This window comes from Myodes glareolus, chromosome 3 (assembly GCF_982192425.1).
Source record: "Myodes glareolus chromosome 3, mMyoGla1.1, whole genome shotgun sequence".
NCBI classification, from domain to species: Eukaryota; Metazoa; Chordata; class Mammalia; order Rodentia; family Cricetidae; genus Myodes; species Myodes glareolus.
The window spans coordinates 106,100,060-106,123,758 of NC_142028.1; the positions used below are offsets into that span (position 1 = coordinate 106,100,060).

A 23,699-nucleotide genomic window follows, 5' to 3' on the forward strand; every position below is an offset into this window, starting at 1 on the left:
ATCAGAAAAGAATGCTTGATGCTAAGAGGGTATTCATCTGTGCTAGCTTGCTTTTGCTTTAAAGTAAGCTTGACTGCTGTAGGTCAGTGTAAACTTTGATTTATCAACAAAGGAAGAGAAAAACAATATTATTCTCTGTAGAGTGGAAATCCTCCTGATAAAAACAGTGACTAACAAGTTTGTTAGAGTGAATTAGGCATTTCTTTTGTCTTTGAAACATGACATATTCAATTAAAACTTCTGTGTTCATGAAATAAATAGAACACTGTCCTAAGAATAATAAAAGCTAGAATAGGTAGAATTTGCCTCTTGGGGAACATGTACCTTTACCTTGATAATACTCTATCAGCTCCCAAGCTTCTTTTTCTAGTCCCCTAACACTATGGTGCTGAATTCATTTACAGTACTCTTCAGCAATATAGAAATAATATGCAAATATAATTCATCTGCTCTAGTCATTTAAATATCTCATAGAGCTCTGAGTGAAATATTTGTCCTTAGAAATATGATAATAGTAAAATATTCACATACATAGAGTACTGACGACATCTATATATTGCTAATAAAATTAACACTGAAGAATGATTTTTTAAAAAAATTTCCTTGCTGTATATTTTGTCCTAGGTATGTGCAAGAAATACTGGACAGACTAGCTGGACGTGTGCACTTGTGCGTGTTGCTAGGCGAGCATGTGCACCTGTGCGTGTTGCTAGGCGAGCATGTGCACCTGTGGGTGTCGCTAGGTGAGCATGTGCACCTGTGGGTGTCGCTAGGTGAGCATGTGCACCTGTGGGTGTCGCTAGGTGAGCATGTGCACCTGTGGGTGTCGCTAGGTGAGCATGTGCACCTGTGGGTGTCGCTAGGTGAGCATGTGCACCTGTGCGTGTTGCTAGGTGAGCATGTGCACCTGTGGGTGTCGCTAGGTGAGCATGTGCACCTGTGCGTGTTGCTAGGTGAGCATGTGCACCTGTGGGTGTCGCTAGGTGAGCATGTGCACCTGTGCGTGTTGCTAGGTGAGTATGTGCACCTGTGGGTGTCGCTAGGTGAGCATGTGCACCTAAAGGTGTTGCTAGGTGAGTATGTGCACCTGTGGGTGTCGCTAGGTGAGCATGTGCACCTAAAGGTGTTGCTAGGTGAGTATGTGCACCTGTGGGTGTCGCTAGGTGAGCATGTGCACCTAAAGGTGTTGCTAGGTGAGCATGTGCACCTAAAGGTGTTGCTAGGTGAGCATGTGCACCCGTGGGTGTCGCTAGGTGAGCATGTGCACCTGTAGGCGTCACCCAGAGAGATTTTGTTCTGGCCTATATAGCTTCTATAAGTATACTGAAACAGCTAGGCTCAGACTATGAAGTGAAACAAGGAATATACTCTTAGCCACTTTAGTTCAAACATCTCAGGATGTGAGGACTGAGGCAAGAGGGCCTAGTTAAGAAAATGATATTTCTTATCTCTCTCTCTCTCTCTCAAGTGTGCTTTATTCTACAAGACTTATCATATGGTTTAAATACTTTAACTTTTACTAGCATTAAAATTCTTCTTGGTTTTGTTCCTTCTTTCTTGGAAATTTTTCTTTTTCTGTTTTTAAACATTAACTTTTTAAATAATTTGTTAAAATTTGCTTGATTTTATTTTTTGTTTCATTTTCTTTTAATCTTCTTGGTTTATCATGGTGGTAAAGGGATTTTCTCCCTCTTTCTTGGAGTCTAAGTGTACTGAAATAAATAGGGATTTGTAGGGGAAAATGAGTACCACACAGACTGAAAATTGCAGAAGTGCCAGATGGTCCGAGTTGCAGTACCCTCAGCAATAGGAAAAGCGAGATGGAGCAAGGGATTGAAGACCTTTTTTAGGGGTAGAAAATGACCTTTAAGAAAACGAGTGAGTCTGATGGACAGACCATGACAGGGACAGAGGTGGACACAGAAACTGCAGTAGCATTGAAGGTTGTCTTTCCATGTCCAGGATTCATCAGAACAGATGTCTTTAAGAGAATTGTCAAACACCTTTAAGCCTGCTTTTCGATGAGTTAATCCTTGGTTACTGGGATTTTAGAGAGGGATGGAAGTCACATAAGACAATCTGCACAGCTTCCTGAGCCTGAAGTAACATACAAAGGAAGGTCAGAAATGACCAGGTTCAGGAGGCTGAAAGACTCCCCAGTTTCCCCTATTTCAAATTACTTAGAATACCTGGGGTACAGGGTATTCAGGACTCAGGGGCTGGGGAAGAAAGATTCTGAATTCCAGGTCATTCTGGACTTCACAGAAAGATTCTGTCCCATGTCAAAGTATCATTAGTTTGGGCTATTAGTTTCCAAGCCCCAACATTCCATTGGATAATTAATCTAAATGATTCTGCAACTTTTTACTGTTAATTATCTTATTATTCTTTTATATTCTCAATTTAATTATAGTAACATTATTTTTAGAACCTATCATTTTTTTTGTTTTTTCCATTTTAACATTTAACAAAACAAACATAAAAAATAATTTCAGGTTTGTTTTAATAATTACATTTATTTTTGATAAGTTGTGAACATAATTTACCATTTTTAATTTGATTTCCACTAGTTTTATTTGAAATACTTAATAGCAAAACACAACTCCAATCATCCTAAATTAGGACTATCATTTTACAAAATTAATTTGCTATTAAATATAAATATAGTCATTTAGCATTCAATAAGTTATATTTTATATTATTTAATGACATAATACATTTTATTTCCCCAAAATGAAAAAGAGAATACAGAAAAGCATTAGTGAAAACTACATTGAGCCAAATGAAACAATCTTACTCTTGAATTGAGCATGCCAATTTTTTCACTATCCTAAGGATATCAATGACTATTATTGAAACTTACCTTACTTCCTCTATTCTTTGGACTTTTATTGATAAATGATAGCTATGTTTTACTGATTATATTTCTTGATCTGTGATTCAATTTAAAACAAACAAAAATACTACAAAAATATAATTTAGTAGAAAACAACTAATTGCATTCATTTTAGTAACTGAACACATATTTTTCTGTGATTTCAATTCATTACATACTAATTATGTATGATACATTTTAGTGCACATAGCATTTATTCATTTTAGTTTGTTTGTGTATAGGATAAGTAATTCAGCTCAGTGAGATTGAACATGATAGTTTTATCTTGCCTGTATACTTATCCTCAATGTCGCAGATACTTTTTTCAAATCAAATTATTCGTTAAATGGCTCTTCCACTATTTGCAGTTGCTACTTTTGAATATATTTCTTAATTATATCATATTACTTTATTTGTTTATTTTTTCTCCTTTTGTTTTTCTAACTGAAAAGATCTTTCTCTCATACAATGCATCAACCATAGTTTCCCCTCCCTCCACTCCTCCTAATTCCCCTCCACCTCCCCTCCCCCATCCACCAGCCTCTATTTCATCTTCAGAAAGGAGTAGGCCTTCAAGAGACAACAGTCAATCAGCACAAAAAAAGATATAGCAAGACAAAAGCAGAAATTGTGGGAGTAGCCAACCAATTTTTCTGATTTTTAAAAAGTTCTCCTTTAGGTATATATACTCAGCATAGTCCCTTCATAAATCTCCCTTCTGTTGTTGCTGCTTTCTGTTTCTGTCAATCCCCTTTAGCCCCCTCAGACAGGTTTACTTCTATCTACATGCCACAAACATACCTATATAAAATACAGAGCCTCAAATGAATAAAAATATATGATATTGCCTAAGACACACCTAGTTTACTTAATGTTATCTCATTTTTCCTATGTTCCTAAAAGGAGCATAGCTTTATTCTTAAGGCTGAAAAAAATCCAATGTGCACATATACCGCATGTGTCCACTCAATCCTCTGATGGTGGGTACTTAGGTTGGTTCCATAACTCAGCTACTGTACACAATGCTACAATAAGCATCAATATGCAAGAAATCAATGTCCAATGTGTCTGTAAGATATTGATTTGGAATTGTGAACTCACAAGCTTTTCCTTTCCTTCTTAATTTGGTTCTTTTTCATTGCTTGAATGTTTATCTATGTATGTTTTTGTTTTCAAAACAATATAGTTACTTTTATGAAAAAAACAATAAGACTATTCAGGGTCTCAACTGTTAAGAAAGAAGTGGGAATATGTTTCAGTAAAAGAAAGAGAAAAGTTCCTGGCAAGAGCAGAAAACTGAAAACAAAAAAACATGTCTCAGAAACCAATGAAGGGGTAAGCTCATATTTTGGTGAAAACTAAACGTATAAAGTAGAAATGTTAAATCTGGCTTTGGTAAATCACTAACAACATATTTAAGACTGAGTCGGTAATAACAACTGAGAAAAAGCTAGACAAAGAGTTCATTGAAAACAATCACTAGGTGTCGTGACAGCAGCTGAGTGGCAGGAGCTGGAGGAATCTTATATTAACACGAATTGCTTCTTCTACTAAGATACTCAAGTTGCATAGTAAATATAATTGTCTTCACTTTTACCATAGGAACAACCTTATATTGGTAACATGGTGCATCCCCTATCATGAGACAAGTGGTCACAGTGGTCACACTCTTAATGAACAAAGTTTCCCTCTAGGTTTAGGATTGTGGTCCCACAAAGTTAGAGAGAATTAAGTAACTTCAAAATCTTATAATAGCAAAAGAAAACATGAATGAATCATTGTTAAATCAGGGACAAAATTGTAAGCAAGTCTAATAATGAAAACTTCATGAATTAACAATAAAAATAGTTAATTTTTTGTTCTTTTTATAATTATCAAATATTACTTCACAATTTTATATTAAGAGGAAGAGAGAGAGGCTGGAAGGGTCATGGTCCTAGAGGCAGGGTTCTCCCCCACCTAGACGAAGGTTCTGGGGTTGAGCTCAGCTCACCAGGCCTGTGCAGCAGCAGCTTTAGCAGCTCAGCCATCTCCCAAATCCCATGGAAAAGTTGTAAGAAATTGTGAGCCTGTTCGAAGTGAGATATTTAGGAGTTCACTGTATTTGATTTTCTCATGAAACACAAAAATTCAGTTGTGTTATAAATAAATAACATGATAGAAAAATGGAGAAACTAAGTAATATCCTTAAATTGAAACAAAAACTAGAAAATTTAATAATGCTAAAGATTTATTTTAATTAAAAACTTACCTTCTCTTTTCTCTGCCATGCACCTATTCAATTCTTGTATTGTTGTTTTATCAATAGACATATGTATTTTAAGCTCATCCAATTCATCTTGAAGATTCATCCTATGAAAAATTTAAATAACTAATAATTACACAAAATGTGTAAGTTAAGAAAGGTTATAGTAAACTAATCAGCAAAGACAATAGAAGAGTAGAAAATATTAAGATAAAATCAAAAGTATAGTAATTACACGTATTCAATTACATTTTTCAGCATACAAATAGATTTTTATGAGGGTATCTTTAATTATGTACTATGAACTTCAATGAACTTCATTACAATAAACATACCTGTGTGTGTGTGTGTGTGTGTGTGTGTGTGCGCGCGCACACATATGTATGTTGGAAGACTGACTCTGTGTATAGCCTCAGATGACTTTAACTTCACAATTTTGCCTTGGCCTCTTGTGTGCTGGGATTATAGGCATATGTCATCATAATCAGCTAAAGCACTCCTATGTGTATATCGGGTGTGTGTAGGGGGTCTAAGTATGTATAGGGCAAAAATTCTAGAACAGAGACAAGAGGGAGAAAAGTGCCAAGGAAGGGAGAGAGGGTAATTGGACTGTGGTAGTTTGAATGTAATTGGCTCCCATAATCCCATAATCTCATAGGCAATGGCACTATTAGGAGGGGTGACTTTGTTGGAGTGAATATGGAATTGTTGGAGAAAGTGTGTCACTGTAAGGATGGGCTTTGAGATTTCTTATGCTCAGGATACTACCCAGTATCTCTGCAGATTTTCTGCTGCCTTCCGGGCAAGATGTAGCCAGCAACCGTATCTGCCTGCATGCTGCTATGTTCCTCGCTATGAACCTCTAAAACTGCCTCAATTAAATATATATTATTTTGGAAGAGTTTCTGTAGTCATGGTGTATCTTCATAGCAATAAAAACCAAAACTAAGGCAGAAGTTGGTGCCAGGAGTAGAGTATTACTGTGATAGGCCTGACCATGCTTCTGTTTGGAGTGAGATGGACTTTCCAGTTTGAGTTAGGAAAGCAGTAGAATGCTTTAAGCACCGTTTAATGGAACATACTAGTAGGAGCATGGAAGACATTGGTGCTGATAATTATTTGAAATGTCAGGAGCTGGTCCAAGAGTTTTCAGAGAAGAATTTCAGTATGTTGCCTAGAAATCATTTTTGTGATATTTTAGTGATAAGAATAGCAGAGGAGAAAGGAATCAGGATCAATAAAGACAGTTTATGTTTGAAAATATCAAGATGAAAGCTAATAATTTTCATGCTAGTTACATTTTTAAATATTATGTATCAAGGACAAGGGATATATCATAGTCTGTACAGTGTTTACTGTACAATCAAGAGGATCTGAGTTCTGTTTCTCATACCTATGTAAGGAGTGTAAAAAGCTGTGAACAGTGATGTGTGCTTGTAACCCTTGTGCTGGGGAGGCAGCAACATGAAGATCCCTGGGGCTCAATGGCCCAAAGGCCTGTCTCTATAGTAAGTCATGGTGATTCAAGTAAAAAAACATGGTGGAAGATTAGCCTTGGAGATTATGAGAGAATCTGCTATAAGTCAAACTCAGAACTGACTGATGAATCCCAAGGCATTATCAAAAGAAAGTCACACAAGAATGTCATCACATATTATCAAGAAAATGATAATCCCAACAAAAGATTATTCTCAACACAAAATCTGAGGGATAAAATGAGGAAAACACCAACAGTTAACTGAAATAAGGAAGGCTGCACAGGATCTGAAAGAGGCAGGAAAGAAGTCAGGGAGGGGATGAAAAGCTCTCAGGGTCAGATGGAAACTTTGTAGTGCCAGCAACAGATCAGGTCAAGCAGAAGAGAAAAATGGAGAAATTGAAGACAGATCTTTTGAGTTGTTACTGTCAGAAAGAACAAAAGAGAAATAAAAAAATGCTTGAAAAGGAAATACAAAAACTTGAGACACCCTTAAAATGTAAATATTCAGATCATTGGCATCCCAGAGGAAGAAGAGCTACATGTTGGGGCCACTATGAAAAGGATAATAACATAAAACTTTCCAAATTTTGGGGAAGGCATAGATACCTTAGTATAACAAGAACTTCAAATACACACAACCATAGATGTCCATCACCATAACATATTATAATTAAGTTGTTAAAATACAGGACAAAGAAGGGCACATGACAATCTGCAAGAGGGTAAAACATAAAGGCAATACATTATATTAATGGTATATTTCTCAGAAGAAACTACAAATACCAGGAGGACATGGAGTCATGTATTTCTGGTCCTAAAAGAAAATAATTGCAACCAAATTGCTGTACCTAACAAGGTTTTGCTTCACAGTGAAAGGAGAAGTACGGACCTTTCAGAAAAAGGAAAAACCAAGGGAACTGATGGCCACTAGATCAGAATTACAAAAGATGCTCCAGGGAATCATGTATCCAGATGCGAAAGAATTCTATAAATACCACCATTAAGAGCATGAATAACCTTTCCATGACGGAGCCCACCCAGCATAACCCCAAGCACCTATGTGACCCCTCCTCTCGTTACCGTATCCCAGCTTACTGTTCTGGCTGAAGTATCCTCTTCCACCAGAAGCCAGGACAGCATCCTGAAATGCAATTAAGTTGCCGCCCACCCACCCGCGCTTGCTTAGTATAACTCCAGTTCTCCCTCTTCTCTTCATCACACTGTTCTGGCCTACATCTCTGCAGAAGCTCTCTACCCCATCAGAAGACAGGCCAACCCCTTGAAAACCAGAGACCAGACCAGCATCCTGAGCCCCAAAGACCAGGCCAACTTCCTGATAACCAGGCAAAAGTCTCTTACCCCACCAGAAGTCAGGACCGCACTGACCCAAAAGACTCCTATCCAGATCAGAGGCAATGCACATTTCCAGAGCTTCAGCACCCAACTTAGACAGAAACACCATGTTGGACTTTACTCAACCTGAGGTCACGGCAGTCAGAAGACCAGAGAGAAAACAGAAACCAAAGAAGAAAACACTCATCCAACAAAAGCAAATTCAGAAATTAGCACCTACATCTATAATTGCTCCAAATCCAGACGCCTAAACATCAGTGTAAGAACACAATCAACAATAATTAAGGCAATATTATCACCACCAAAATACAGTCATCCTATTACATCAAGCCCTAGATAGTTCAATATAGCTGAAGCACAAGAAAATAACCTTAAAACCAACTCTATGATGATGATAGAGGTCCTTAAAGAGGAAATGAATAGATCACTTGAAGAAACTAAAGAAAAGACAATAAAAATAGGAAATCAATAATTCTCTCAAACAATGGCAAGAAAACAAGAAAAACAAACAAACATTTGATAAAAATGAATAAAACTTTTCAAGTCCTGAAAAAGAAAATAGAAACAATAAAGAAAACACAAACTAAAGGAATTCTGGAGATGGAAAATCAAGGTACGCAAACAGGAACTACAGATGGAAGCATTGCCACCAGAATACGATATACGGAAGACAAAATCTCTAGCATTGGAGACAAGGTAGAAGAAATATATATCAGTGAAGAAAAATGTTAAATCTCAAAAATTCCTAACACAAAACATCCAGGAAATTTGGGACACTATGAAAAGACCAAACCGAAAAATAGTAAGAATAGATGAAAGAAAAAATTCCCAACTCAAAGGCACAGAAAATATTTTTTAAAAAATTGTAGAAGAAAAATTTCATAACCTAAAGAAGGTACAAGAAGAGTTCAAAACACCAAATAGATTAGACTAGAAAATAAAAAGCCTTCACCACATAATAGTTAAAATACTAAACATACAAAGGCCAAAAAAAAGATTATGAAAATCTGCAAGATAAAAGGGCCAAATAACATGTAAAGACAGACCTATTAAAATTACACCCAATTTCTCGGTGGAAGACTCTAAAAGCCAGAAAGGCCTGGACAGATGTGCTACAGACTATAAGAGACCACAGATTCCAGCCCAGACTACTGTACCCAGCAACAGTTTCAATCACCATAGATGAAGAAAACAAGATATTCAAGATAAGTCAAAATTAAACAATATCTATCAAAAAATCCACTCCTACAGAATATAGCAAAAAAAAACCCCCTCCAACCCATGGAAGTTAATTACATCCACAAAACACAGGCAATAAACAATCTTATTCCAGCATAACCAAAAAAAGAAAAACACCCCTGACATGCATGCACTACCACAATTAACAACTACAACAAAATAACAGGAGTTAACAATCTTTGGTAATTGATATCTCTCAGTATCAAAGGATTTAGTTCCCCAATAAAAAGACACAGACTAATAGAATAGATGCAAAAACAAGATCAATCCATCTGCTGAATGCAAGAAACACACTTCAACATCAAGGACAGATATTACCAGACAGAGTAAAGAATTAGAATAAGAAGTAAGATGGACCAGCTATTCTAATATCTAACAAAATAGATTTCTAACCAAAATAAATCAAAAGATAGGGAAGGATACTTCATACTAATCAAAGGAAAAATCTAAAACTACTAAACTTTAAATCACACATTGACATTCATACACTGATAATGTATGAATTATCTATACTTTAGATATAGATAAGTATAGATAAAGAGTGGGACTTTACTATCCCACTCTACCAATAGACTGATCATCTATACAAAAACTAAACAGAAATACTGGAGCTAACAGAAGTTATGACTCAGAGGGTCCTAACAGATATCTATAGAACATTTCACCCCAACACAAATAAATATACTTTCTTCTCAGCACCTCATGAAACATTCTCCAAAATTGACCACATACTTGGTCAGAAAGCAAGTCTTAACAGATAGAAGAAAATTGAAATACCTCCCATTGTGGTAGTTTAAATGTAACTGACCCTCATAGCGAGTGGTACTATTAGGAGATGTGACTTTGTTGGAGTGCGGATGGCCTTGTAGGAGGAAGTGTGTCACTGTGGGGGTAGGCTTTGAGTTTTGCTGTGCTCAGGATACTTCCCTGTCTGTTTGTTTACTTCCTGTTGCCTGAAAGGTATAGGACTCTCAGTCTTCCAGTACTGTATCTGCCTGCATGATGACATGAAGTCCACCACGATGATAATGGACTGAACCTCTGAAATTGAAAGTTGCCACCACAATTAAATGTTTTCTGTTATAAGAGTTGCCATGGTCATGGTATCTCTTCACAGGAATAAAAACCCTAACTAAGACATTACAGTATCTTATCAGATCATCACAAATTAAAGCTGAATTTCAATAAAAAGAGAAACAACAGAAAGCCTACAGAAGCATGGAAACCAAATAACTCTCTACTAAATTACCACTGGGTCAAGGAAGAAGTAAGGAAAAGGGCTAAAGACTCCCTAGATTCAATGAAAACAACACACCAAACCTTATGGGACATAATGAAAGTGGTGCTAAGAGGAACGTTCACAGCATTCACAGCACTAAGGGCCTGCATAAGGAAATGAAGAGATCTCATACTATAGACTTAACTGCACACCTGAAAGCTCTAGAGCAAAAAAAGTAAACACACCCAAAAGGAGTAGACAGAAAAAGATTATCAAACTGAGGGCTGAAATTGGTAAAATAAAAACAAAGAGAATAATACAAAGAGCCAATGAAACAAAGAGTTGGTTCTTTGAGAAAATCAATGAGATAGACAAACCTTCATCCAACCTAACCAAGACAGAGAGAGCATATCCAAATTAATAAAATCAGAAATGAAAAGAAGACAGAACAACAGACATTGAGGAAAACCAAAGAATCCTGAGGTCATACTTCAAAAACCGATACTACACAAAATTGAAAAATCTATAAGAAATAGACAAATTTCCTATTAAATACCAATTACCAAAATTAATCAATATCAGATAAACAATTTAAATATACCTAAAAGCCCTAAAGGAAATTTTTTTAAAAAGGCCAGGATCAGATGGTTTTAGAACAGAATTCTACAAGAACTTCAAAGAAGAGCTAAAACCAGTACTCCTCAACTTATTCCAAAAAATAGAAACAGAAGTAACACTGCCAAATTATTTATATAAGGCTATAGTTACCCTGATACCCAAACCATATAAAGACACAACAAAGAAAGAGATTACAGACCAATTTCCCTCCTGAACATAGATTCAAAAATATTCAATAACATATTGGCAAGCCAAATCAAAGAACACATCAAAAAGATCATCCACCATGATCAAGTAGGCTTCATCCCAGAAAGGCAGGGATGGTTCAAAATATGAAAATCTGTCATGAAATCCAAAATGTAAACATACTGAAGGAAAAAAATACATGTGATCATCTCATTTATGTTGAAAAAGTCTTTGATAAAATCCAATCTCCCTTATGACAAAAATCTAAGAAAGATAGGGATACAAGGAGCATACCTAATATTAATAAAAACAATATACAGAAGCCAATTGCCAACATCAAATTAAATGGAAAGAAACTCAAAGCAATTTCACTAAAATCAGAAATAAGACAGGCTGTCCACTCTCTCCATATCTATTCAATATGGTGTTTGAAGTTATAGCTAGAACAATACATCAAATAAAGGAGAACAAGGGGGATACAAACTAGAAAGAATGAAGTCAAAGTATCATTATTTACAGATGATATTAGAGTATATATCAGTGACCCCAGAAATTCTACCAAGGAACTCCTACAACTGATAAACACACTCGGCAAAGTGGCTGCATACAAGAATAACTCAAAAAAATCAGTAGTCCTCCTATATACAAACTATAAATGAGCAGAAAACGAAATCAGGGAAACAACATCTTTCTAAATATCCACAAATAACATACAATATCCTGGTGTAACTCTAACCAAGCAAGTGAAAGACCCTTAGTACAAAAACTTCAAGCATTTGAAGAAAGAAATTGGAGAAGATATCAGAAAATGGAAAGATCCTCCACACTTTTGAATAGGCAGGACTGACAGGAAAAATGGTCATTTTACCAAAAACAATCTACAGATTCAGTGTAATCACCATTAAAATCCAAACACAATTCCTTATAGACTCTGAAAGAACAATAGTCAATTTCAGATGGAAAATTAAAAAATGCAGAATAGTTAAAACAATCCTGTACAATAGAAGAACCTCTAGAGGTATTAATATCCCTGAATTCAAACTCTAATACAGAGCTAAAGTAATTTTTGAAAAGCATGGTATTGGCATAAAAACAGACAGATAGATAAATGGAATCAAACTGAAGACCCAGATATAAATTCACACACCTAAAATTGAACAATGGAAAAAGGGGGAATCTTTAACAAATGGTGCTTGTCTAACTGTATGTCTGCATGTAAAAGAATGTCTATCACCCTGTACAAAATCCAAGTCCAAGGGAATCAAAGACCTCAACCTAAATCCAGATACACTAAACTTGATTGGATTAGAAAGTAAGAACTAGCCTTGAACACTGGGCTCAGGAGACTACTTCCAAAAAAGAACACTGATAGCACAGATGCTATGATTAACAATTAATAAATGGGACCCCATGAAACTGAAATGCTTCTGTAAGGCAAAGGACACTGCCAATAGGACAAAACAGTAGTGTACAGATGGGATAAGAGCTTCACTAACCCCACACCTGACAGAAGGCTGAGTTCCAAAATACATAATGAACTCAAGAAACTAAACAGGAAAAAAATCTAATTAATAATGGGGTACATATCTAAAGAGAGAAATCTCAACATAAGAATCTCAAATGGCTGAGAAACATTTAAAGAAATGTTCAACATCCTTAGTCATCAGGGAAATGCAAATCAAAACTATTCTGTGATTCCATCTTACACCTGTCAGAATAATTAAGATCAAAACCACAAGTAACAGCTCATGCTGGAGATGTAGAGCAAGAGGAAGACTCTTCTATTACTAGTGGGCGTGCAAACTTGTAGAGCCACTTTGAAAGTCAATAAGATATTTTCTCAGAAAATTGAGACTCAATCTACTTCAAGACCCAGCTATACCACTGTTGGGTACATACCAAAGGGACACTACATTATATCTCAAGGACATTTGTTCAACTATGTTCATAGCAGCTTTATTCATAATAGTCAGAACCTAGAAACATCCTAGATATCCCTGAACTGCTGTGGGACAATAGTCTTTCATCCTGTTACTTGTATTATTTTTAATAAAATGATGATTGGCCAGTAGGCAGGCAAGAAGTAGAGGCAGGGCAACAAGAATTCTGGGAAGAGAGAAGCATATTCTGCAGTTGTGACCCAGTCACAGAGGAAGCACTATGTGAATGCCTCGCCAAAAAAAGCACCAAGCCACATGGTAAACATAGACAAGAATTATGGGGTAATGTAAGTTATAAGAATTAATTAATAAGAAGCTTGAGTTAATGGGTCAAGCAGTTTATAACTAATGTAGACCTCTGTGTGATTATTTCAGGGCTGAACAGCCAGAAACAAAAAAGTGGCCTCCTCTTTAACAAATTTGTGCCTATGTGGCTAACTAAAATCTACTTAAAACCTGAGAAAGCTTAAAAAGTAATTTTAGACACAAAAGAACAGAGTTAAGCATGGCTTCTTGGTAGACAGCATTTTGTCTACCATTTGTTTGTGGTGTGTCACAGCTTCTTTAAGAGAGATTTTCCTGATTCAGTGCTAAAAGGAAAGAAAATTTCCATTTTGAAATGCTGGCTTTCTGGGCCATGCTGCCAGCACGACCTCCAGCTCATCTAAGAGACCGAATATTTGGATGGGGTTTGTGAGCAGCATACTGCAGCAACTTGGACCAGCTGTGTGCCTAGAAGTGAAGATATGCATGGCTCTCAGAGACAGCGAGTGGTGCCCCTGTGCTGGACTAGGTGGGGCAAGCAGGAAAAGCCATTTTTCCCCTAGCAACGATGCAGCTAAAGCTTTTAAGAAGCGCTTAGCGTTCTAAGAAGCCATCATGGTCAGAGAAGACTTACAGATAAACAATAAAAATAGATTCAGACATATAAGACTTCTAAATGGGTCACAGTGCTAGATAAATGTAGAAAAGCTTGGGAGAGAGAAGAAAAGGAGTATAGAGAGTAGGAAAAGAAGTAAATCATTCTTAAAAAAGTCTTTAAAGAGACAGAGTACAGACGATCATATATTAAAAGGAGTAAGAAAAATAAACACATAAAGATAGACTATATACAGAGAGTCTGGATTATGTATATTATTGTGCTTTCTTTGAGTTTTTTGACTCTGAAGGAGCTAAGTACAGAAATACATTTCATTGTATGAATTGCTAAGTGAAATCAGCATGTATATTATAAAGGTACCTTGACTTCAGAATTTTGGTCTAAGGATATGTTGCTTTGGAAAAGAGGTTCTTCTTTTGTTTCCACTGAGGATATGAACCTGTGGATTCATCCCAGGCTAATATGGTTTGATAGATCACAAGCCCCTGCCTGAGAGGTCACAATGCACACCCCCAAAATTTACTTTGCCCAATAAACATGAGGAAGAAGTTGGACAAAACTATGTTCATATTCCCAAATATTGTTTGTAAGTGCTTCTTTACACTAAAAGGGGGAAATACTATAGAGATTTGCATTGGTATAGCTCTTGGTATATTGATATAAATTTAAGGTCAATCTTGTTATAGATATATTTCTGCTCTTGATTAAGGTATTATGATTGTGTACTTTATTTAAAAAATGCAATGCATAATTAAGAAATATAAGTTAATAGATAACCATCTGTAATAGTCAAGCTTATAGTCATATTAGATTTTCTATATGTATAGAGATATTTTTCTGTTAGGTAGTCTTTAAATCTTTCAAAGGCCTTCAGAATATGGCATTTAAAATGTTTAAAAACTTAAGACTTTTTATGACAGTGAGACATGTCTGCTCCTGGCAGCAACAAGCTACTTCAAGAGGATGATGGGCATTGAAGTTATGGAGTTGTTTGACCATTTGGCAAGAAACTGCTCTTGTCTAGACTGCTTGATAAACTGGACATGGAGAATTCACAGAAAAATGACTGATAAACTTTTCCTAAAGGTGAGACAATCCTTTGGGGTTCCTGATTCATGAAAAGAGTCTGCTAAACATTCTGTAGGACACAGAAAAATGTGATAGATAAACTGCCAGTATAGGCAGAATTGTCTTTGGAATTTCCTGGTTCATGGAAAAGTCTGGTGGATATCCTGAGCCTGTAGTCTAAAGATGGATGTATCAGCATTACAGAAGAACGTTGGATGATTGTCCAGGTGGTGAGATGTCTCTGTTAATTCTAGAATTTTGGAAGTTTCTTGCAATGCACTTCCTGTTTATTTTAATATTAAATCCTTCTGGAGTCTTTGATGGAGTTGAAAAATAGATATATACTTTTCCTTAGTTATAATAAAAGATAAAGTTGATATAAATATTGTAACTATAATTCTTGTCTGATAATTGTTTTCTTATATGTAATTTTAGTATGTTAAAGTTAATGCCTTCTGTTTTGCTTAAACAGAAAAAGGGAAATGGTGTGGGAGGTCCTTCTGTCTATGTATTGCTTTTATTGGTTTATAAATAAAGAAGCTGGTTTGGCCTATAGCATGGGAGCAGGAAGGCAGAGTTAGAGAGGAGCCATGGAGCCACAGCCAGAGACAGACTTGCTGAAAGTTTGCTGGTAAGCACGACTTCATGCTGATGCACATATTAATGGAAATGGGTTAAATTAAGATGTAATAGCTAGAAAATAAAAAGCCTGAGATACTAGGTCAATCAGTTTATAACTAGTGTAGACCTCAGTGTGATTCCCTTGGGACTGAACAACTGAAGAACTGGGTGGGATAGAAACTTCTGTCAACACTGAGCCAAAGAATGGATAAAGAAAATGTACGTTTACACAATGGAGTATTACTCAGCTGTTATAAACAATGGCATCATGAAATATTGTGGTAAATGGATGAAACTAGAAAAAAATCATCCTAGGTGAGGCAACCCAGACACAGAATGACAAACATGATATATACTTACTTATAAGTGGATATTATCTGTAAAGGTCTACAGCAACAGTAAGGTGAGGTAACAAGGACTGCCCAAGAAGATACATGGATTTTGTGGGTGGACTGAGTGCAGGTGGGGATGCAAATATGAGGGATTAAGTAGGGGGTTGGAGCTAGGGAAGAAGAGTATTGGAATGGATGACCAGAACGGGGGACATTTTGGGGTTGGGTAGAAACCTGGTATAGGGAAACTCCCAGGAATCTACAAGGATAACCCCAGCTAAAACTCCTAACAATAGGGGATACATAGCCTCAACTGGCTATACTCACAAGGTGATGACTAGCCCAATTGTTATCAGAGAGGCTTCATTCAGCAACTGATGGAAACAGATGCAGAGGTCCAGTGTCAAACATTAGACTGAGATCAAAAAATCATGCTGAAGAAGGAAAGGAAGGATTGTAGGAGTCAGAGGGGTCAAGAACATCATAAGAAAACCCATAGAATCAACTAACCTGAGCTCATAGGAGCTCACAGAGACTGAAACCAACAACCAGGGAGCCTGCATGGGACTGACCTAGGCCTTCTACATTTATGTGACAGTTGTGTAGCTTAGTCTTCCTGTGGGACTCCTAACAGTGGGAGCACAGGCTGTCTCTAAGTCTTTTGCTTGACTTTGGGACCCTATTCCTCATAATGGGTTTCCTTGCCTAACTTTAATACAAGGGAATACGGCTAGTCATACTGCAACTTGATATGCCATGTTTTGTTAATATCCATGGGATGCCTGCCCTTTACTGAATAGAAACAGAAGATGAGTGAATGATGGGGGGCAGAGGAGTTCTGGGGGGATAGACTGGGAGAAGAGGAGGGAGGGGAAACTAGAGTCAGGATGTAAAATAGATAAATATAAAAGAAAAATAGCTCATCAACATTTAAATATAGAACCAAAGTTCACTTTTTTCACTGTTGGTAGCATCCAGTGGCTGCCCTGCCTATGCTACAATCTGTGTTCATTTCCTTATTCATGCTGCTAAAGTGATATATAACAAACTCAGATGTGAACCTAGGACAAGGGGACAGCCTGGGGTTTCTGTTCATGTCTAATAAGTAAGCCTGGACCTGAGTGGTAGGAGCGTAACTGCCCTCTACTGTCTGCTCATCTCACTGCCAGAGATGTCACATGAAATAATAGAAAGAATCCAGCACAGGCAAGCATTCTTTGTCAATTTAAAGGAATCATGTTTTTGTTCTGTTATCATAAGTGAAAATGGCCTAAGCCAATTAATTATCCTGATTATTGCCTTTGGAAAAACAATGTATTAGGAATGAATATACTAATTGTATTTAAATAATATTGCATTATTTAAATATTTAAAGAATTATGTATTGTATTTAAATAACATAAACCTCTTTCTTTTCTTTTCTTTTTTTTAAAAAACATGAGTACACCTCAATAGAAAAAGTGATAGGCCAATAAGGAATAAGGAAAACTACTATTAATACAGTACCCATCCAATTTACAAGGTAAACAAGCAAAACATATTCAAAGCTATTTGAAAAACATCAGAATGAGTTGGAAATTTATATGTCAAGTATTGGAAAAGCACCTAATTTATAAAACAAAACACCACTAGACATAAAAAGGAGATGTAGGTCCCAATGTAAGAGTGGAGAAGTTTTAATAGAAAAATAACAAAAGACAAAGTAGCCAAGGAGCCTAAACAAAATCACACTGGATCCATGATCCTAGAGCCTAACAGGATGAAATGGCCTGTGGAGCTTTGAAAGAGAATGGCCACCATCAGCTAATATATTTGAATACTTGTCCTTAGTTGGTAGAACTGCTTAGGAAGCATTAGGAAGTATGTCCTTGCTAAAGGAGTGTCACTGGGAGCAGGATTAAGGTTTCAAAAGACTCATTCCATTCTTAGTGTGCCATCTGCCTTCCATTTGTGGTCTGAGATATGAACTCTTCGCTGTTCTTGCTGCCATCACTTTGCTCAGCCATCATAGAGTCAATGTCTTTGGAACTATAAGCCTGATTAAGTATTTTCTTTTATGAAAGAGAGAGAGAGAGAGAGAGAGAGAGAGAGAGAGAGAGAGAGAGAGAGAGAGAGAGAAAAGAAAAATAGAAAGTGAGGGCAGAGGGAGAGATGGCTCCTGAGGAAGGCTACTGAAGTTGACCTTTAACATCCACATACATGTGTACATACACATTCAGGTGCACACATGCTTATTCACACTCTTTTATAGATGTGTGCCTATATACACATGAACACAAACTGCTGTTAATACCTGTACTCGCAAATCATGTGCTGAGTTTTCAACACATTTTCACATACCTGTAAGCCTTCAAAATATGAAAATAAAGCAAATCCTTTTCTATGACCTCAGCACAATGAGGTGGGAAAGCAATATCAGAGGGTTATTTGGAAAATCCTCAAGTAAACTTAAAGAACCTATATCTGACAATGATTATCTGCTTGACTGGACTTCAGACAACCTCCTGAATTTTCTCATAGACTCATTGTGCATTTTATAAATCTGGTATTATATGTACACCATTGTTGAGTCAGTCTGGCAGGACCCCCTCTGCCCCAAGCATCTTATCACCCTCCCTTGCTCACTCATCCTCCACTATTCTCAAAGTGATGTTTCATCATCTGGAACTGTCTTTAGCCAGAATCCACTATGTCAGTTTAGCTACCCTCCCATATCTGTGATGTTTGCTGTTAATATTCTCCACCCAGTGATCCCACTCTGCCCTTACGTGCTAATTCTCACCTTCCCAGCCTACAAATGAGGCTAAAACCAATCTTTCTTTTCCACTGCAAAATCTTAGGTATATTTATAGCAATTGTGTTAAATCAATTCTTCCATATTATACTTTAAACAAGTATCATAAAGCATTTTTTCTTTCAAACATAAATAGTTATTTCAGAGAAAAATACAAGAAGAGTTAGAAAATATTTTGAACTTACAAACAATTAAAAAATGATATTTCAAAATTTGTGAGGTGTAGCTACAGCAATCCTGGGAATAAGTCAGAAAGAGTGATATGATACAGCAGGACCCCAACATTGACCACGGGCTGCACTGACACCTTTGATAGCTATTTCCTTCAAAGCAAGACAAAACATTCCATGTTGGAGGCAAATTCTGTGAGAACTTAAATAATCCAACAATTTCAGAACTAGGGCTTCAAATCTGTTCTACCACTGAGATACACTCCATGTCTCCTGAATTATATTTTACAAGTCACCTGGCAGTACTGGCAAAAAAAATAGAAAAGGAATAAGGTGTATGTGTGTGTATTTAACAGTTTTGCTTCTAATTATGTGTATTATAGTGGTACCCTGAATACAAATGCCCACAGATGTCAGAAGAGAGTCAGATGTCCCCTAGATGGAGTTATAGGCCGGTGACTGAAACTGAACTCAGGTCTTCTGCAAGAACTGTATGCACTCTCAGCTGTGGAGCACTCTCTCCATTCCTAACATGGAAGTGTTTAAAAGTTTATTTTAATAGATGGGAAGAAATGGTAGTAGGTTCAATAAAGCTGAAAAGAAGACAGAATTGAAAACTGAAAAATTCAACTAGAAAAATTTGAAAAAAAAAGACTTAAGTAGGAAACTTAAGTTTGAAGAGAAAGTAGCGGATCTACACCCAATAAGCAAGAAATATTTAAAAAAAATAAATCCACAGGAAAGCAACATAGAGGAAATGTGGGATACTCTAAAATCAAAACAAAACCTTTCAGATTATATGTAGAGATGTGGGAGAAGACTCCCCAGTCAATGACATGGGAGTCTTCCACAAGATCATAGAAAAAACTTGCCCAAAGTAAGAACAGACACATCCATCTAGATAAAAGAAGCACACAGAGCACTAAATAGACAAGATCAGAAAAGAAAATCCCTAAAGCATATCAAAGTACTAAGCATTTATAAAACAGAAATTTTATTGAAAGATAGAAGAGAAAACAAACAAACAACAACAAAACATAAAACAAGTTACATATAAAGAAAAACCCATAATAACTGATTTCTCAATGGAAACTTTGAAAGTCAGAAGAGCCTAGAGCAATACATTTCAAGTCCAGCAACATATCTAGCAAATCAATCCACCCAAAATGAAGGACGAAAGAAACTATCCATAATATAAACAGATTTAAAAATTTTATATCCAAAAGACAAATCTAAAGAAAATACAGAAAGTAATATTTCATGCTAAAGAGAGGCATGAGCACAGAAAAGAGACTTTGAACAGTGATATAAAACCATAATTACTAAGATATGAAGTAACACTGAGAACACAACACCAAAAATCAACAATACAATGAACATTAACACACACATTTTAATATCAATGGTCTCAATTCTCCAATCAAAAGACATAGATTGAATAAATGGTCAAGAAACAAATTTCATCTGCTTTTGCTTTAAAGATAAGACAACATCTTAGAGTAAAAGGAGAGACAAAAGTACTAATATCAAATGGGACCAGGAAGTAAGCAGGTGATGCTATCCTAATATATGACAAAATAGACATTAACAATAATACTAACCAGAGGCAATAAGGAGAAAGACCATCAGTTAACCAAGAAGGTGTTACTAATCTAAGTAGATATGCACCAAACTCTGGGGTGTCCAACTTTGTAAAAAAGAAACAAACAAACAAAACTATGACTAGATTTAAAGACACAGCTAAAAATAAATCTATTAATAGGTAATAAATAGAGAAACATCATGATTAGTTATCATATCTCAAAGTGACTTAACAAATATCTACAGAGCATCTCACCCAAAAACCAGAGAGCATTCGACTCAACAGCACATGAAAACTTTCCTGAAACAGACGACATTCTAGGCCATGAAACAAATCTTTAAAAATTCAGAAAGTCTGAAATCACTGTTTGTATATTATCTGGCCACAATGCTATAAAACAAAATTGACAGCCAACAAATTTATAATAAAAACACAAACTTATGGAGATTAAACAATGTATTACTGAATGGTGAATGGATCAAAGAAGAAACCAAGAAAGAAATAAAAAATTTCCTAGTTTAAAATTTACTAATTATTTTCAACTAGGTCTGTTCTTTTCATTTCATTTAGATTTCTACCTGGGACTTGATGTAATTTTCAAAGTACAAACTAATGCTTAGGGTGCAGGGTCTATGAGAGAGCTAGTGTCAACCTCATTGACTGGTCTTGGGCAAATCAGTAAATATTTGTAGCCTCATTCCAAAAGTGAGAAAAGGGTGACAATAACGTCTGTGACCGAGTGTTTTAAAGGAAGGAGATGTAAATTCAGAGAAATTAAATTGTCAAAAAAATTATCTAGTACTTGTGAAGCTGAAAATTGGACCTCCATATGTCTGATTCTAAAACCTAGTAAAGTGTTGTACAATTAAAAAAATTCTAGAACTATATAAAATTGGAAACACAATACAATAAACCTCTAGGACATACTAAAAGCTGTCCTATGAGGGAAATTTATAGCTCAAAGTTTCTTCATTAAAAAGTCAGAAAGAGCACAAATAACTGACTTCATAGCAACTCAACTCAAAACTTTGGAACAAACCAAATCCAAATCCAGAAAAAGGCAAGAAATAAAAAAATAAGTATAGAAATTAATGAAATAGGAAGAAAAGGAGGAATGAAGGAAGGAGCATAAAGAACCAATAAATCTAACAGCTGGTTCTTTAAGAAAATAAACAGGAGTAAAAAAAACATTATCCCAACTAACCAACTTCAAGTAAGCAAAAACCCAAACTAATAGAACCAGAAATGAATAGGGAAACACCAAAATAAATAAATAAATAAATCTGAATATTTAAGGGAATATTTTTAAAACCCACACTCCATTAAGCTGAAAAACAAAAAAGAAATGAAAGAATTTATAGATTCATCCAAATTATAAAACTAAACTAGGAAGAGGTCAGAAACCTAATCAAACCAATTAAAAAAGAGATGATTAAAAAGTGTGGTTGTTTGACTGAGAATGACCCCTATAGACTTATACTTTTGAATACATGGTCCCCAGTTGGTGGAACTGTCTGGGAATTAAGAGAAGGTGTGGTTTTGTTGGAGAAGATAAGGCAGAGAAAGGACGAGCGGGACTGGCAGAAAGAGAGAATAAATAGGAGGAGAAACAGGCTGAAAAGAAAGAGAGGAAGAAGAAGACAAGGGAGAAAAAGAGGGACATGCCCAAGACAAGAAACCAGGCACGCACCAGCCAGCCAGACTTGAGAAGCAGTGAAAGTAAAATATAAAGAAGGAACAAAAAGTAAAAATCCCTGAGACAAAAGATAGATAAAGAGAAACAGGTTAATTTAAGTTTAAAGAACCAGCCAGAAACTAGCCTAAGCTAGACTGACATAACTAATAATAAACCTCCGTGCTATGATTTGGGATCTGGTTAGTGGTACTAAAAGCAAAAGCCTGGTACAGGTCATACATTGTCTAGTTTTATGTCAACTTGACACAAGCCAAAGTTATAAGAAAGAAAAGAACCCCAATTAATGAAAAGCCTCCATAAGATTGGGCTGTAGGACATTTTCTTAATTAGTGATTGATGCTCTTGGTCATGGTGTTTTATCACAGGAATAGAAACTCTAAAACAGTTCTCCACACTGTAAGACAAATAGTAATTAAATGCTATCTAGCTAAAATGTGCCCAGGGCTCAATGTATTCGCATCAGAATTCTACAGAGCAGAACCAATCCTTCTTAAGGTTTCAAAAGAATAAAACCAGAAGAAATACTCCCAAATTCCTTCTATGAAGCCAGTATCAATTAAACAGCACACCTGAAAGCTCTAGAAAAAAAAGAAGCAGACTCACCCAGGAGAAGTAGAAGACTGGAAATAATCAAACTGAGGGCTGAAATCAACAAAATAGAAACACAGAAAACAATCCAAAGAATCAATGAAACAAAAAGCTGGTTCCTGGAGAAAATCAACAAGATTGTCAAACCCCTATCCAAACTAATGAAACGGCAGAGAGAGAACATGTAAATTAACAAGATCAGAAATGAAAAGGGAGACATAACCACAGACACAGAGGAAATTCAGAGAATCATTAGATCTTACTACAAAAACCTGTATGCCACAAAATTGGAAAACGTGAAAGAAATGGACACTTTTAAAGATAGATACCATATACCAAAATTAAGTCAAGACCAGGTGAGCAGTTTAAATAGACCTGTAAGTTGCGAGAAAATGAAAGCTGTCATCAGAAACCTCCCTACAAAAAAAAAAAAAAAAAAAAAAAAAGAAAAAAAAAAGCAAGCCCTGGACCAGAGAGTTTCAATGCAGAATTCCACCAGAACTTCCAATACTCCTTAATGTGTTTCACAAAATAGAAACAGAAGAGTCATTGCCAAACTCCTTTTATGAAGCCACAGTCACCCTGATACCAAAGTCACACAAAGACTTAACCAAGAAAGAGAATTACAGACCAATCTCACTCATGAACATCGATGCAAAAATTCTCAATAAAATACTGGCAAACCGAATCCAAGAACACATACAAAAAATTATCCATTATGACCAAGTGGACTTCATCCCAGAGAGGCAGGGCTGGTTCAACATACAAAAATCTATCAATGTAATCCATCAAATAAATAAACTGAAGGGAAAA

At 36.0% G+C, this 23,699-nt stretch overlaps 1 protein-coding gene across 21 annotated transcripts in view; it reads right to left on the reverse strand.

Moving 5' to 3' along the window:
• The window catches only part of Cntln (centlein), a 254,984-nt gene that overhangs the window by 85,967 nt on the left and 145,318 nt on the right, over nt 1-23,699 (reverse strand). For all 21 annotated transcript variants that reach the window (XM_087904885.1, XM_085686221.2, XM_085686220.2 and 18 more), the window contains one exon: nt 5,127-5,227. In XM_087904885.1, the coding sequence (XP_087761011.1) occupies nt 5,127-5,227 (101 nt within the window). The remainder of the gene's footprint in view (nt 1-5,126; nt 5,228-23,699) is intronic.